Here is a 13,944-nt window from a genome sequence, read left to right on the forward strand (position 1 = left end):
TTGTGACCCACAACTCATAATGCATCAATGTAAATTCCAGATGAAGAGAGATAATTCACTCAAATTCAGTTAAAAACCAAATGGTGAATGTATGGGAGAACTTATCCATACATAACAAGGAAGTGGATGTGAATGTACACAGTAAATAAATATTAACATTGGTTGAATGAGTATTTTAATCGAGTCATACCGTATCCTTATTATGTAATGTGTATATGTTTAATGACCTCAGCAATCCAGTGTTCATAGGTAAATCAGAACATGAAATCAAGTGGTTTTCTTCCATTTTAATAAGAGATATAAACATGTTATAGTCATGCAAAACATTTACAAAAAGCACGATATATTTGTTTGATTATGGCCATTAAATAAATATGTAAAAACAACAAAAACTTTTTATACTTTGGCCCTGCTTCTCCACAATTTGTCCATTTGTTCAGTTAGAAGGAACTTTCCATCTTAGCAACATCTTGGTCTTTTCCTTTCGTGTCAGGATTAATGGCGAGAACCAGCTCCATTTCATGGCCAGGGGGGGTGATGGGGATTTTGTTGATCTTGGCGAAGCTCTTGCTGATGTCCATGAATGTTTTATTTTTGGTTTCGGGAAGGACAATGTAGAGGTAGATAGATCCCAAAATGCAGACAACCACAAACACCATGAAGGCATAGGACTGCAAGGCCTCCTAAACAGACAGAACACGTACAGACAGAAATTAGACAGATCTTTTTTATATATATATATATATATAAACATTCCCTATTTGCAAATTATTATTCCTAAATGAAACATGATGCTGGATTATTTCTTTTTCGTCTAATTTTAGCATGTCAACCATTTAATGATCCTCTTATCCCCCATTCCGCAGAGCCAAATCCTGCCATTTTTTAGCCTTACTAAACCTTTGCCAGCTCCAGAGAGACGTCATCTGTTTTGTCATCTGTGTGTGTCGTGCTGAGGACATGCAACGTCCCTATGATTCTGCACTCCAAAGGACCCACAAGCTTATGCACGAAGGGTATGTGCAAGTCACATTAACAGCTCAGACTTCTGAACACTAAATGCATGTGCAATGTCTGTGTTTGTACGAATACGTGTGCTGAAGTATGAAAGTAGGAAAGCTAACCTTGTCCAGTGTGTTATGCCAATAATAGAGATTAGTGACAGATTTAAAAATACACACTGACTGATTACCCCGAGGGAGATTTAGATACAGAGAGAGGGCTCGTGTGTGTGTGTGTGTGTGTGTGTGGGTGTGTGTGTGTGTGTGTGTGTGTGTGAAGAGAGAGAGAGAGAGAGAGAGAGAGAGAGAGAGAGAGAGAGAGAGAGAGAGAGAGAGAGAGAGAGAGATATTTCACGTGGGTTAGAGAAACTTGACTGACCCTCACTAGTGTGTCACCGGGCTATAATCCCTTGCTCATGAACAGACAGACCTCAAATGCAGCACTATGTACCTTGTATTAGAAAAGAATTCTGTGTCCGACAAACCATGACCTCAATGAAGAACTACTTACAGCTTTGATTTGAGCAGTTATATCACCACTGCTGTTAGTCTATGACATGGTTTTCCTCTGTTGAGTGTATTTCATAAGGGCGCCATGAAAAAAATAAATATATAAAAAAAATGAACAACACAGCATCGTGCAAAGGGACTGACCCAGTTTCCATGTCGCCTCTGTGACGTAATGCTCATCTGCAAAGTGAGCTAGTTCCTCAGAAAGCGGCGCCTTACTCTCTCAGTTGTTATAGTAGATGACTCGTAGTTCAAACGGGGCATTTTTTTTCATCCACTCCGTCTGTCATTAATCGAGTTTTTGCAAGCCCCGCGGATTGAGGAGAATGAGACAGTCCCATCTTTGACACTGTGATAAGCTTTTGATCTGCTGCGGTGGCTCTCTGGGGTTTTAGTTTGGTGCACATAAACAATTAGGCGTGCACACAAAGACCCATCAGTTGCTACAGAAACACACTAACGTTCACACATGAATCCTATTTTTTATCTTTCATGATCAAATACATGTCGGACCCAGAGTGGCATAAAGAGAGGGGTTGGCTCTTTCAGTCATGGGGAAGGGTATCGGGGATGGGATGGGAGGAAAAAAGACAAGAGAAGAGTGTAAGGCCAGATGGTGGGACAGGGCAGGACAGAGTTATGAAAGACAAAATGAAGAGGACCGGATTGGATAAGGAGTAGCAGGACGTGAGAGAACTGAACAGAACTGTCTAGGACAGGAAAGGAGAGCGCAGGAGAGTTTAGGACAGACATGAGAGGGCTGGACAGAGGAGTCTAGGACAAGAACTGAGAGCACCAGATAGAATAGCTCAGGGAAGCAATAGTCTAGATGGGAAATGACAGAATAGAACAGAAAGGGACTGTCAGGACACAGAATACGTGGGACAGGCCTTTGTAGAATGGTACAAGACAGGACAGGACAATGAAACGCAGGCAGAATGGGACAGAAATTGTAGGTTAGAACGGGGCAGAATGCTGAAAGAAAGGATGGGAGGGAGCAGAAAGGAACAAGGCAGAGCAGTCCAAGACAAGACAAGACAAGACAAGATGGGACAGTCAAGACAAAACTGTGCACGATGAGCCCGATAAGACTGGCCACAATAGGATGGTACAGGATGAGACAGGGCAGGTCACGAAGAGATGGGATAGGACAGAACAGTCCTGGATGGAGCAACCCTAGATGGGATGGGGCAGGAAAGGACTAGGTGCCATAGAGCAGAACAGCCCAAATCAGTAAAGGTCGAGAAATGAAAGACAGACGACTAGAGTACAGGAGCAGAGTAGAGGAAAATGCTTCCTCATTCACTGCGAATATATGAAATCTGATGAAGAATCCGATTGTTTCTGGGGTAGCTGTGAATCATCACTGGTGGTTAGGATGGATGTAAGATTAGACTGTGCCCACACAGGGGTTCATTTTTTTCCCCACAACTTTCTTTAATGAAAAATAATTTTTGAGCATGAAGACATGTAGTTGTAGCAAACAGTTATCATCCAAATAACTGTGCGTCCAGACACTCGTACAGCTGCACGCCAGTAACCCTCTCGTCCTCTCCCACCCTGTGGACAGACCACTTTCACGTCAGAACCAAACAAAGACATGTGTAGAATCTCCAGAAACTCCATAGGAAGATGGCTATGGTAGAATATAGAAGGCTCCATATGTCCTGGAATGGGGGGGGGGGGGGGGGGGGGGGTAGTAGTAGTTTTTGAGGGGTGTCAAAAATGCTCCCCTCAGGGTATAGAAACCCCTCTCCCAAAAAGTCGCCAACTCAGGCCAAGATCAAAACATGTCTGTGTGATTAGCAGGGGACTGTTTAACATCTGTCACAAGCATCGCTGACAGATGCGCAGATTCTAGACAGTTCAGCGTTTGAATTATTAATTTTATGAAGGACTTTGCAGTGGATTAAGCCATGCTGAGCACATACAGGAGAAGTCTAGACTCCATTCAAGGCAGGATCCCATTGCTGGTCTGTTTCTTATTCAACTTCCCACACCGCCTCAGGGGGGGTTGACCACAAAGACTTTTAGAATATAGAGATACACTTTCTTTGAACAGGACTTACTGATTAGAGGGCGTCTATCAGAGTTTCAGGAGGACAATTTGGGAAGTGAAGGAACAGTTTTTTAACATTTGAAAAAAGCGAAAGAAATGAGTTTGGCCAAGTGATACTCAACGTATGGTTGAAGGATTAAAAGTACACAAAGTGAACAGTGAACGGAGGGTCCCTCTAGTATTCCTAAAAATTAAATTCCTCCTAATCTGGCTCCAGATTCTTAATGTAATGGACTCAATCAGATTTGTGACACAGAGTGAAAGGTGAAAGGCAAGTTAAATGTAACATAAAATGGAACGCAGTAAGTAGGATGAAACTACACTTTCTAGGTGCACCCAGACGGGTGGAGACACGCTTTTATCACCCCACTAGAGTAGGAGTTTTTGCACAATAGCTGCCCAATACACACAGGGATACGTGTCTGGATCATCAATGCTGTCACATTGTGAATGTGACAAGGGGTAGACACAGCAGCCATTTAGCATGACAGTTATGGATCATGGCCACGATAATCCCAATTTATTACACAGACAAACTCAGAGTCACTGATGAATGTGATTGAGTTTGATGGGTCATTAGTCTTTACAGATGTCAAACACAAATGGAGCTTGTTGTTGTTGTTTTCTCAGCGCCAGTTAATCACCTGAATATCAATGACTTTTTTTTTGTTTGTGATTGAAAGTGATGAAATCAACATAAAGTAGTCACGCATTTTTAAAGATACTCTGATGAACTCCAGGGGAAAAATGAAACATTTGGAGGTGTTGGATTAAGGTGTGATTTAGCGGCAATAAATTGCGGGGAATCAGAGTGAGGACAGTCACAATCTTAGTGAAACCAAAAGCTCATTCTCAACCTTGGAAACAGTAGCTGGAAATCTCATTTTAGGGTCCATTCAGCAGTTGCTCAGTTGTTTATTAAATGGACTTGAAAAAAAAAACATCTTATCTTAAATGTGTGATCCAATCAAATGCTCCAAAACAGAACTTGTGGTGAGACTTTTTTTGTTACTCATCTAATCTAACCAACTTTTTTACAGCCCAGGAGTCTAATGCTATTGCAGAGAAGATGATGTTGACAGTAAAACAGACCCATATACAAACAAGCACCACTGTTGCCCACAATATTAGGCAATTAGGATGTTGCAGTGCATTGATTTTCACATTTGATACCTGATGGATTATAAGATGAAGTGAACTCTAAGCAGGCACATGTGTAGCCCCTTTAAAATAGAGTAGAGTAGTTCTGTTCAAATTCAGGAATCTTTCAGAACATGTGAAAGGTGCCACCATGTCAGTCTCAGGGGGAAAAAAAGTATCTTGTTTGTCTCGCTGGTGTTCTTATTGTCATTCATAGCCTGTGCACGACAATCCTCTGTTTCCATTATTTTCAGTGTGTTTCTTTCAAATGTGTATTTGTGCCTGGAGAATGAAACAAAGAGACACGCTGAAAATAAGAAAAGGGGCCGGCTAAGTGAGAGTTCTCTGTGGAAACTTCAAACAAGGCTATCAGCGTGGCAAACTCCGAGGAGCAGCAGGCGGCGTGTCAACTAGCTGAAAACTAGCTGAAGGTGCTTGATATTCAGTGCAGGGTCGTGCCATCGAACTCTGCCTCAACAATAGTTAAATGAGGTCAGCTGCAGCACTGCTGCTGAATAGCATTTAGAGATTTCCTCATGGGAAATGATGTGGCCTTGCAGATATTGTTACAATGTCACTAAAATAGATAAGAATGAGTTTCCTGATAGGGATCAAGGTGGTCTTGCTTCACTTGCTTTTGCTTTAATTAGTTTACCTCAGTGGATAATTAGTCCTTAAAAACTGTGACGAAGTGGTTCATATTACGCAGAGCAAATTGTTTCTCTTTTAAATTATGAAACTGGGATTCCCGTGTATAATAATAGTGAGTGCTAAAAAGGTAGAATTAGGGATAAAGACATCATTCAATTCCCCAAAATGGGAGGCAATAAACCACTTAATAAGCTGGAGTTGAACTCATATTATGCACAGCAAATGCTAGAGCAGGAGCCAGTGGTGCCCTACACCAATCTGTGAGGGGCAACCTCATCCCCAACAACAGCAACAGCAGCAGCAACAACAAACTTAAGACGCTAAACAACCTCCAAACATTGCAAAAATAACATAAAATGGCCAAAAAGAGAAACGACAGCAGCAAAACAACCACCAAGAGACACATCAACAGTGACGACAAAAAAAATAAAAAAAAAATTTAGGAGACACAAAACAGCCACAAAATGACACATACGACAACAATACAAATAATAATTCAAAGACAAATAACCATAAAATGGCAAAAATAACAACAAAGACAAACAAAATGACTACAAAACAACATCATTAAAAAAAAATAAACTACTACTGGAAGACACAAAACAACCACAGCATAGAAAACAACAGAGACACACAAATTCACTACAAAATAAACAACAGAAATAACAAACTAGAACTAGAGGACACAGAACAACCACAAAATAATAAAAACAACTAGCCAACACAAAATACCAAACAAGGATGAGAACAACGAATACACAGGGACAGACACTGACACCCAAATCAAAAGAAACAACAACAGGAAAACACAAAGCCCCACATGAAAGGAGAATAACCACAAAGTGACGTAAAGCAACTTCAGCGACTTCAAACTGATGATAAACACACCAGCTGGGTGTCTGCCTTGATAGCCACGTGCGCTACGCAGAATTACAAACAGCAGCTATGACTTGATATCACTGCCTGGATTCATCTTTTTAGAGCCAGTCCCTCAGAAGTCCGAGTGACGCCTCAGCAGTGGTCCGACGCTGAGGTAAAGGGATGTGACAGAGCAGCAGCCTGCTGTCTGATCAGGGGTCAGAGCCGGTTTCAGGTGCCAGTCAGGAACCCGTGAGTCACTGTTGTGATCTAGATGTCCGGTGTGTGTCTGGGAGTATGTGGGCCCGGCGCAACGCCAACCAACAACACAACGCTGAAACATTTCTTGCACTGGCTGGCTAAAAATAACCCCCCTGTCACTGTCTGTCTCTCACACTTGTCCACACCTTCCTCACCTCAGCCGGCCTTATCTCCTGCGCCCTTCGCTTTTCCTCTCCAACATCCATTTCTACAGGTCTGCTGTGGCCTTGTTTCTTTTCAGTGTATCCCTTGACTATTATTATTATTATTATTATTAACTTCCTGATTACATATGCAGCTCTGCGTCTACTTCCACTTCCATTCACTGACATCTGTTGTCGGTGATCTCATTGTACATGCAACAAATTAAATCAATCTATTTTATCGTCACATCATATCTCCTCTTTCTGCTGTCGTTCTACTGGACAACGACACAATCAGGCAGATGTTCATGTATATGTACAGTATATATGAATAAATACATAAGCGTGCTTTTTCCAATCATGCATTAGGGAACAAGGCGACAGTGAACAGATGATTGGGACGTGAATAATTACTGTGCTGTATAACTACTGACAGCTCTCCAGATGAGGATTCACAAACCAGTGTTCAGCTGGCACCTCGGTGCTAACACAGCAGGCTTCCTCTGATCATTACCACAGCTTATAGAATTTCACGTTAGGTCTTTCCCTCATGCTGAGGCTAGTACAAATCAAGACTTATGTAAATGACTCTTGGAGGCACATATCTTTTGCCTCATGTGAAAAGCACACACTTTGTAAATGGAAATGGGAAAACATTTCAAGACACAAAAGTCAGGATGTGTATGTGACTCTGTGTTATGAGGAGATAATTTTATGGAGAGAGTCTCATTCTTTGACTTTCTAGCAATTGTTAAACATCGGACATAATGATGTATTCTTAATTAGCTTGATGTTTTGTAAGCACACACGGCCATGGGTTAGACAGTGTGGGTTCGTCGGCTGGTCCGCCACTTTAGTCCAGGATGAAATATCTCCACGACTATTGTATGAACTGCCGGCTGACCTTTGGGGTTCAGAGCGGAATATCTTGAAAATGTAAAGGTAGACTGTTGACAGTTGTTCCACAGACACTCAATCCTCCTAGGAGACCTTTGTTCCGGACTGAAACTTAATAAAAGACGAAAAACTAATCACATTCTCGTCATCCTATGCTGCACTCTGTGTCCATTTAAGTAGCATTCAATTAGCCTTGTTAGAATGTTATCAGGCTTAATTATAGACCCTTACTCCCCTTCCCCTATCCTTACAGTTTTATCGTTAGGTCATAACAATGTTCAATTTAACTAATAAATTCTTTTCTGATATCGTATATTAATATTTGCAAAGACATAGTTATAGGTTAACATTTAGATATGTTCAATCTACAGTCTTCCTTCATGGCCGCCATTATCGCCCATTCACACCTCCTTCATGTTCGACGGCAAGCCTACACTCTGGGGATCCTCGGCTAAGAAGATGAAACCCCATCGCCCAGCCACCTGCCCCCATCCCCTTTTCTAGCTATAATACCATATGCTGACTAGAAGAGTACCCACTTAGAGGAGAGTGTTGGGGCTCTGTGTATTTTCTTTACGGTAGGTTTAAAGGGGTAAAGCAAAGCAAGGCAAACTCTTCCAACATTTGCTGGTTCGCACCTCTGTTTGTCTTTGACATGGATGTGTCCACTTGGTAGCACATACAGGATGTGTTCATCACAGCTGTCAAAACTCTAAAGGGTACTTCAAGACAAACAAAATCAATTGTTTTGAGACATACATGTTTGTACATTCGCATCTGTTCCTCCTGTGGCAATTGGGAGCTAAACAGGAAACCAGTAACACAGACTGAGGGAAGTACAGGCATGCCTTTCCCCAGGAGTTTTAATCTGGTCTCTTGCTTTATGTTTGGCTTTCCTCTTAAAATCAATAATAGTAGAACAAATGAAAAAGACAGAATAACCACTTCCTCCTCTAAGAAACCACTATCTGAATGTTTGATATGCCCTTTTCAGCTATTTTGGCTCTCGGTTCAGTCTTTGCCTCCAACACTTGACACTCTGGTGCAGCTGACTGAAAGGACAAAATTAGTTTTATCTGCGGGGCCTGCAGAGAAGGCAGGCAGGAAACATTTGACAGAAGGTCAAAAAGACGTCATGGCAATGTCCACCGCGCCTTGAGCGAAGTTTCACTCTGGCCTCAAACTTTTGTGCTGACTTTTGTCTAACTCTGACCGGTTTGTCACTGTGAATACGACCTTCACGTTACAGTAAGGGAACCTTACCTGTGTGTTGGTACGCTGCTACAGTGGCCATGAGCTTTAAGTACCATACAATGAGATTCCAAGTAAACTATATTTATACAAGGCATGTGTGTTCAATTATTCATTTCTAGTCCTTTACTCCTTCAAACATGTTTCCCCCTTGTAATTAATTAAACCTTTTTGCTTTCTATTTACTTTGACCATGTCTTTGACTGTAACTGATGAAACAAATTGTGTTTCTGCATTTTCTGCAGCTTATTAATAAATAGCTGTCATTCAATGATGCAAGCTGTAATGTGAAAATCGTGCACTTGTGGATGAATAGAAATGAGGCACACTGTTCACCCCATAAGGTCCTGCTGTAAAGGAGGTGTACTGTAAATCCAGAGTAATATGTGCCTCCTGCGTGGTTCCGTCACATTAGGTTTATTGTTGAACACAGCGCAGTAATGAATTTCTGAATCGCTGCTCCTGTTTTCAGAACGTAACAAGGTTATGCCTGGAACGCCCGGCACTCATGTCGTCCGTGCTTATCCTCAGTAGAGTGTGACTATAACTGAATGCTGCTAGTAAGAGTCCTGATGAATGCCTGCGGGGCTAAATGCTTGCATCCAGCAGAATTAACTGGAGGTCAGGTTCATTCCTGAGTTAGAGCAGCATGACACTCAACCATGCACAGTATTTCTGGCCACAAAGGAGTGTTTTGAAAATCCACTGCAGGTCTAAAGATCAAATCCCTGAAGATCCCTGAAGTAAGAATCCTTTAAGAGAAGATATAGGCACAAAAAGTATGAGATGGAACACAATTGGCTTCATGTTATGTGACAGTCTGCATATAATGCTCTGTAATGAAAATGGCTGTAACTAAGTGGGTGAGATCCAGGCAACACCAACACATCTACCTATAGCTGTCTACAGTATATAAACTATAGCTTGTATAGCTTTGGATTCTTGACACTCACATACTCAACATAATTAGGCTACGCACCTGTGTAGATTCACCAGAGTTAACTGCCCTGAACTTGGATGTTTTCTTGCATTTTGGTTAAGTCAGCTAATGTTTTCCAGGAAATATAAGGAAAAAGCAGCTTTTCAACAAAGCACCGGGATTCATAATACTGTACTGAAGGTAATAAGAAATTCTTTAATATTAAGCAGTAATAAAAATATATTGCCAACCTCCTAGGGTAAACTGCTCTGGTGAGCAAAACAGCTATTACGCCACTGAATCACCTTGAAATCTCAAGCTAAACATCTCATCCTGCATTCCTTTGTTCCTGTTAATCTTAAAATGGGGCAAGACACTGAACCTGCAGTTGCTCGCAGTGAGTGGCACTGGTGTGTGAATGTGCGTGTGCTTGTGTGTGAGTGAATGGGTAGATGCGTCTGTGACTGTAAAGCGCTTTGAGTACCAATAGGTAGAAAAGCGCTATATAAAAACAAGACCATTTACCATTAAAGAAGGAGAAGTGCTTGAATTAGGTGAGCAAACCATCAGTTTAAGATCGTATAATGTCAGAGTGCATATCTGTATTCTTTTTTTCCAACTCACGAAGACTGAAATGTCAAATGCCATTAGGATCTAATGAGGGACAAGTGGGACATTATGACTGAGGGCAAAGTCCTGTCTCTATAAAAAGCAGGGCGGAACTATGTCCCCGGCACAGAGGGCAATTATAAGGCAGACAGTAGAACTTAACTTCACTTGAAAATGTGAAAATGAATATGTAAAACTCAAACCATTGCCAGATAAGTATGAGGCACGACTTTGAGTCTAAATGGCATTTTTACAATTTCTTCCTAAAGGTCTTCTCATAGGTTTCCAAATTAACTGGATAATGATAACAGAGTATCTGTTATCACCACAGTTTTTACAGTGTGATGGGAATAAACAGGCTCATCCCTGCCTCAAGGAAAAGTTCAACATAACAGGTAATATTTTCATTATAACACAACAACATGAATGTAGGGCTTATAATATGGAAATAAAAGATTAGGCAATTACATGTTCATAACATCACATAATATTTTTAAATGCAGAGACCATCTGTTCCATAGTGGGCTGTTTGGTACCTCAGTTCTGCCAGCCTAGCAAATTCCTCAACGTCTATTTATAGATTGTTTTCTGAGTTTTGTATGAAGTTTGTATGAAGTAGTTTGTCCCCATGGGAAAGTCTAAAGGATTTCCTAACATCTTCACTTTGAAAAAGACAGGGAACTGAGTCGTCTGTCAAGGTGCCTGACTAGATAATGGGTGTGGGTAGGTTACTGGTACACAAGAGTGATATTTACAGTGGGACCTTGTGGTTCATAAGGATATTTTATAAAATGTTACATAAACTAGTGTTTGAGGTGAACGCATAAACATAGCTCACTAAATGTCAGCAAAAAAGAACTGAATATCATAATTAGTCAGTTGTTTTTTTATTTATTTTTTTTAGCAACCTGCCCAACACCAAACACATTTCCATGGTAGACTTTTCAGAGAAGTTTTTTTTTTTTTTAACAATTCGGCCAATCAGGCTACTTTAAATGTGTTTCCAGACCTACTTTTTAAAACCTAATGTGTGCACAGAAAAGTGTCAGAGGTCTAATCTAAGGCTGGAAACATAGAAACGCAAAGAAAAAGTATATCAACAGAGTTTTAATTGCAAAAGAAAGCAGTCGTTAAAGTCCTCTGAGGACCAATATAAGAGACTGCTAGTCACTAGATGATTTGTTTGATTGAAAACGCACACAGCTCACACAGTAGTCTTTGCAACCTTGGAGGATTGTTTTGTTAGAACGACAATGAAATGGAAAAAAGACAGCGAGACGGTGAAGGATGAAGAAGACAGAGAGAGTCACAGTTATATTTATGGTTATAAATGGTTATGGTTATAGCTAAAGACCTTGGGAGAAAGATGTGACTGCACTGCAGAGAAGGGAAGGAGGATGTCATGACACAGAGCGAGAAGAAACATAAAAGTAGCTCAGCGATGGTGCACATGTGGGCAGGAAAATGAGGAGTCATGTATCTTAGATGCGACTATCTCAAACTTAAAGGTCACATTTATTTATTCGCAATTCAAGAACAGCCAACGGTAGCATACGCTTTATGAAGAGCCAGAACTGGTATATAATATAGGTCAAGGTACGGATAAAAATGTCATATTAAGTGCAGATTTATCCAGTGGTTCTGCCATCGGACGCTCACAGAAATATAAACCTATGTATTCATCGAAATTAATGTAACGATTTCACATGCAGAGATAAAACAGACTGCTGAAAAATGATTAATGGATCTTCAAAGAACATCACATCCAGCTTGATCCAACTTGGGCAGTTCTGCTGAAGAACATACCCACCTGCTGAGACATTAAAGACCGCTACAAAGGATCAAAGAGAGAGTGGGAGAGGAAATACCAGCTAGGGAGGGAGCCAGAGATTCAGAACACACATACGGGCTGTGAGATACACTTTGTTTCCTTGGCCAGCTTTTTACTGAAAAACCTTTCGTAATGAGCAAACACACATAATCAGGTACATTAACTTTCCTACTTATTTTCTCTGCAGATCAGATAAATCCTCTTTGTTGCCGGCAATTCCGGTAATACTTTGCATTTGCACAAAGGCACATGCTCTCTCCTTGCCAGAAAGAAGCCCATGAAAAAATACGTTGTTTTAGCTTCACCCATGAAGGCAGACTAAAGGCAGCTCTGTATCAGAGAAAATATGCTGGATCAGCTGGCACTTTCTCTGTCATAATTGGGGACACCTACTGTATAGTGGGAACACTGGACTCCAGACACAAATATGGAAATGATGGAGAAAAAAATCCTTTCTTTTTTTGGGCTCCACAGATTCAGAAGTAGTTTTTGACTTTTACAACTTTGCTGCTGCAGTGGATGTGCTCTAAATTATTATTTTTCCCCTGGGTTGCAGAATTTTTAATCCGTCACACGTATTAATTCAATAAATATGCATATATAAATCCCTGGATCAGAAGGAGGTGAAATAAAATCCATAAATAATGGCTCCTAACAACTGGTTACATCAACCTGGTAGCTTGATTAATATAAGATAATCCTTTAATTTATCCCACAGTGGGGAAATTTGCAGTGTTGCAGCATATAGTTTAAGGACAGTGCACACAAGAGATGGAAAAGTAAACTTTAAATAAATACAAAAAATAGCAGCTTAAATACAACAGTTGTTATACGTTTGTGTTCTACTGGGAGCAGGCTTGGTTGTACAGCCTCATAGCAATAGGAAGGAAGGACATGCGGCAACGCTCCTTCACACAGCGCTACCCAGTGCTGATAAAGCACCATGAAGGGGGTGGGATCAGTTTTCCAACAGCGATAACAGCTTTGCTTCACCCACCACCTCCACAGGTTCAAGAGGGCATCCCAGAACAGAGCTGGACTTCTTCACTCCAGCAGACCACTCCATAGTGGATGGCTGATGCAACACACAGAGTTATAAAAGGGCCTCAGTAGTGCTCCCTGCACTCCGAAGGACCTGATGAGCTGGCACGCCTCTCCTGTCACGGCTCACGACTCAGGACACAGGAACCGCACACCTCATGTCTAAGGAGAACCCTCTGAAATGCTCAGGCTGTCAGCCAGGTTTGGCAGAGATGCATCACGTATGTGCCGGCCATTCTGATGGCTCACACATGGATGCTCAGTACCCCTCTGTGCTGCAGGAAACAATACACTGGCACACGGACCGCTGTGTGTTTCCCCCCTCAACCTGATTTCCCTCACCTCAGCCTAACTGGTTTGTAATTGTGTTGGAGGTGATCCAGCTCCTCTTGGGGAAACTACGGCTAGGTATACTCCACAGTGTGTTTGTATTCCAAGCACACAGAGGATTTTAATACTCTCTCTCAGAATGCTTACCCCTCTGAGTGAGGAGACTAAATTGAAATGCTGCCGGTCTTCCCCCCAGCTATTGGCGGAAACCATTCAAAGTGCAATGTGAAATCAAACACGTTTGAAATCTATGTTATAACAGGCAAATAATTTCACATAGCACAGTTGTTTTGATGTGCTATTCTTCATGCAGGACTATTAAAGGCTATCTGGGAGACAAATCTGTACACCGTCTGCTGCAGTGCTTCGCTTGTTCTCCGAATCCTTTCTACCGTTCTGGGATTTACCCTTGGTGTACCCTTATTCAGCATTCTTCTGATGAA

General features: G+C 41.4%; 1 protein-coding gene across 1 annotated transcript in view; it reads right to left on the bottom strand.

Annotated features, from left to right (window-relative positions):
• Positions 1–235: 235 nt before the first annotated feature.
• slc2a9l2 (solute carrier family 2 member 9, like 2) overlaps positions 236–13,944 on the bottom strand; it is a 93,413-nt gene continuing 79,704 nt past the window's right edge. Inside the window, exon 12 of the mRNA XM_084543317.1 lies at positions 236–683. Within this exon, the coding sequence (XP_084399443.1) occupies positions 441–683 (243 nt within the window). The 3' untranslated portion in view covers positions 236–440. The remainder of the gene's footprint in view (positions 684–13,944) is intronic.

The sequence above is a fragment of the Chelon labrosus genome, assembly GCF_963514085.1.
Source record: "Chelon labrosus genome assembly, chromosome: 4".
NCBI lineage: Eukaryota > Metazoa > Chordata > Actinopteri > Mugiliformes > Mugilidae > Chelon > Chelon labrosus.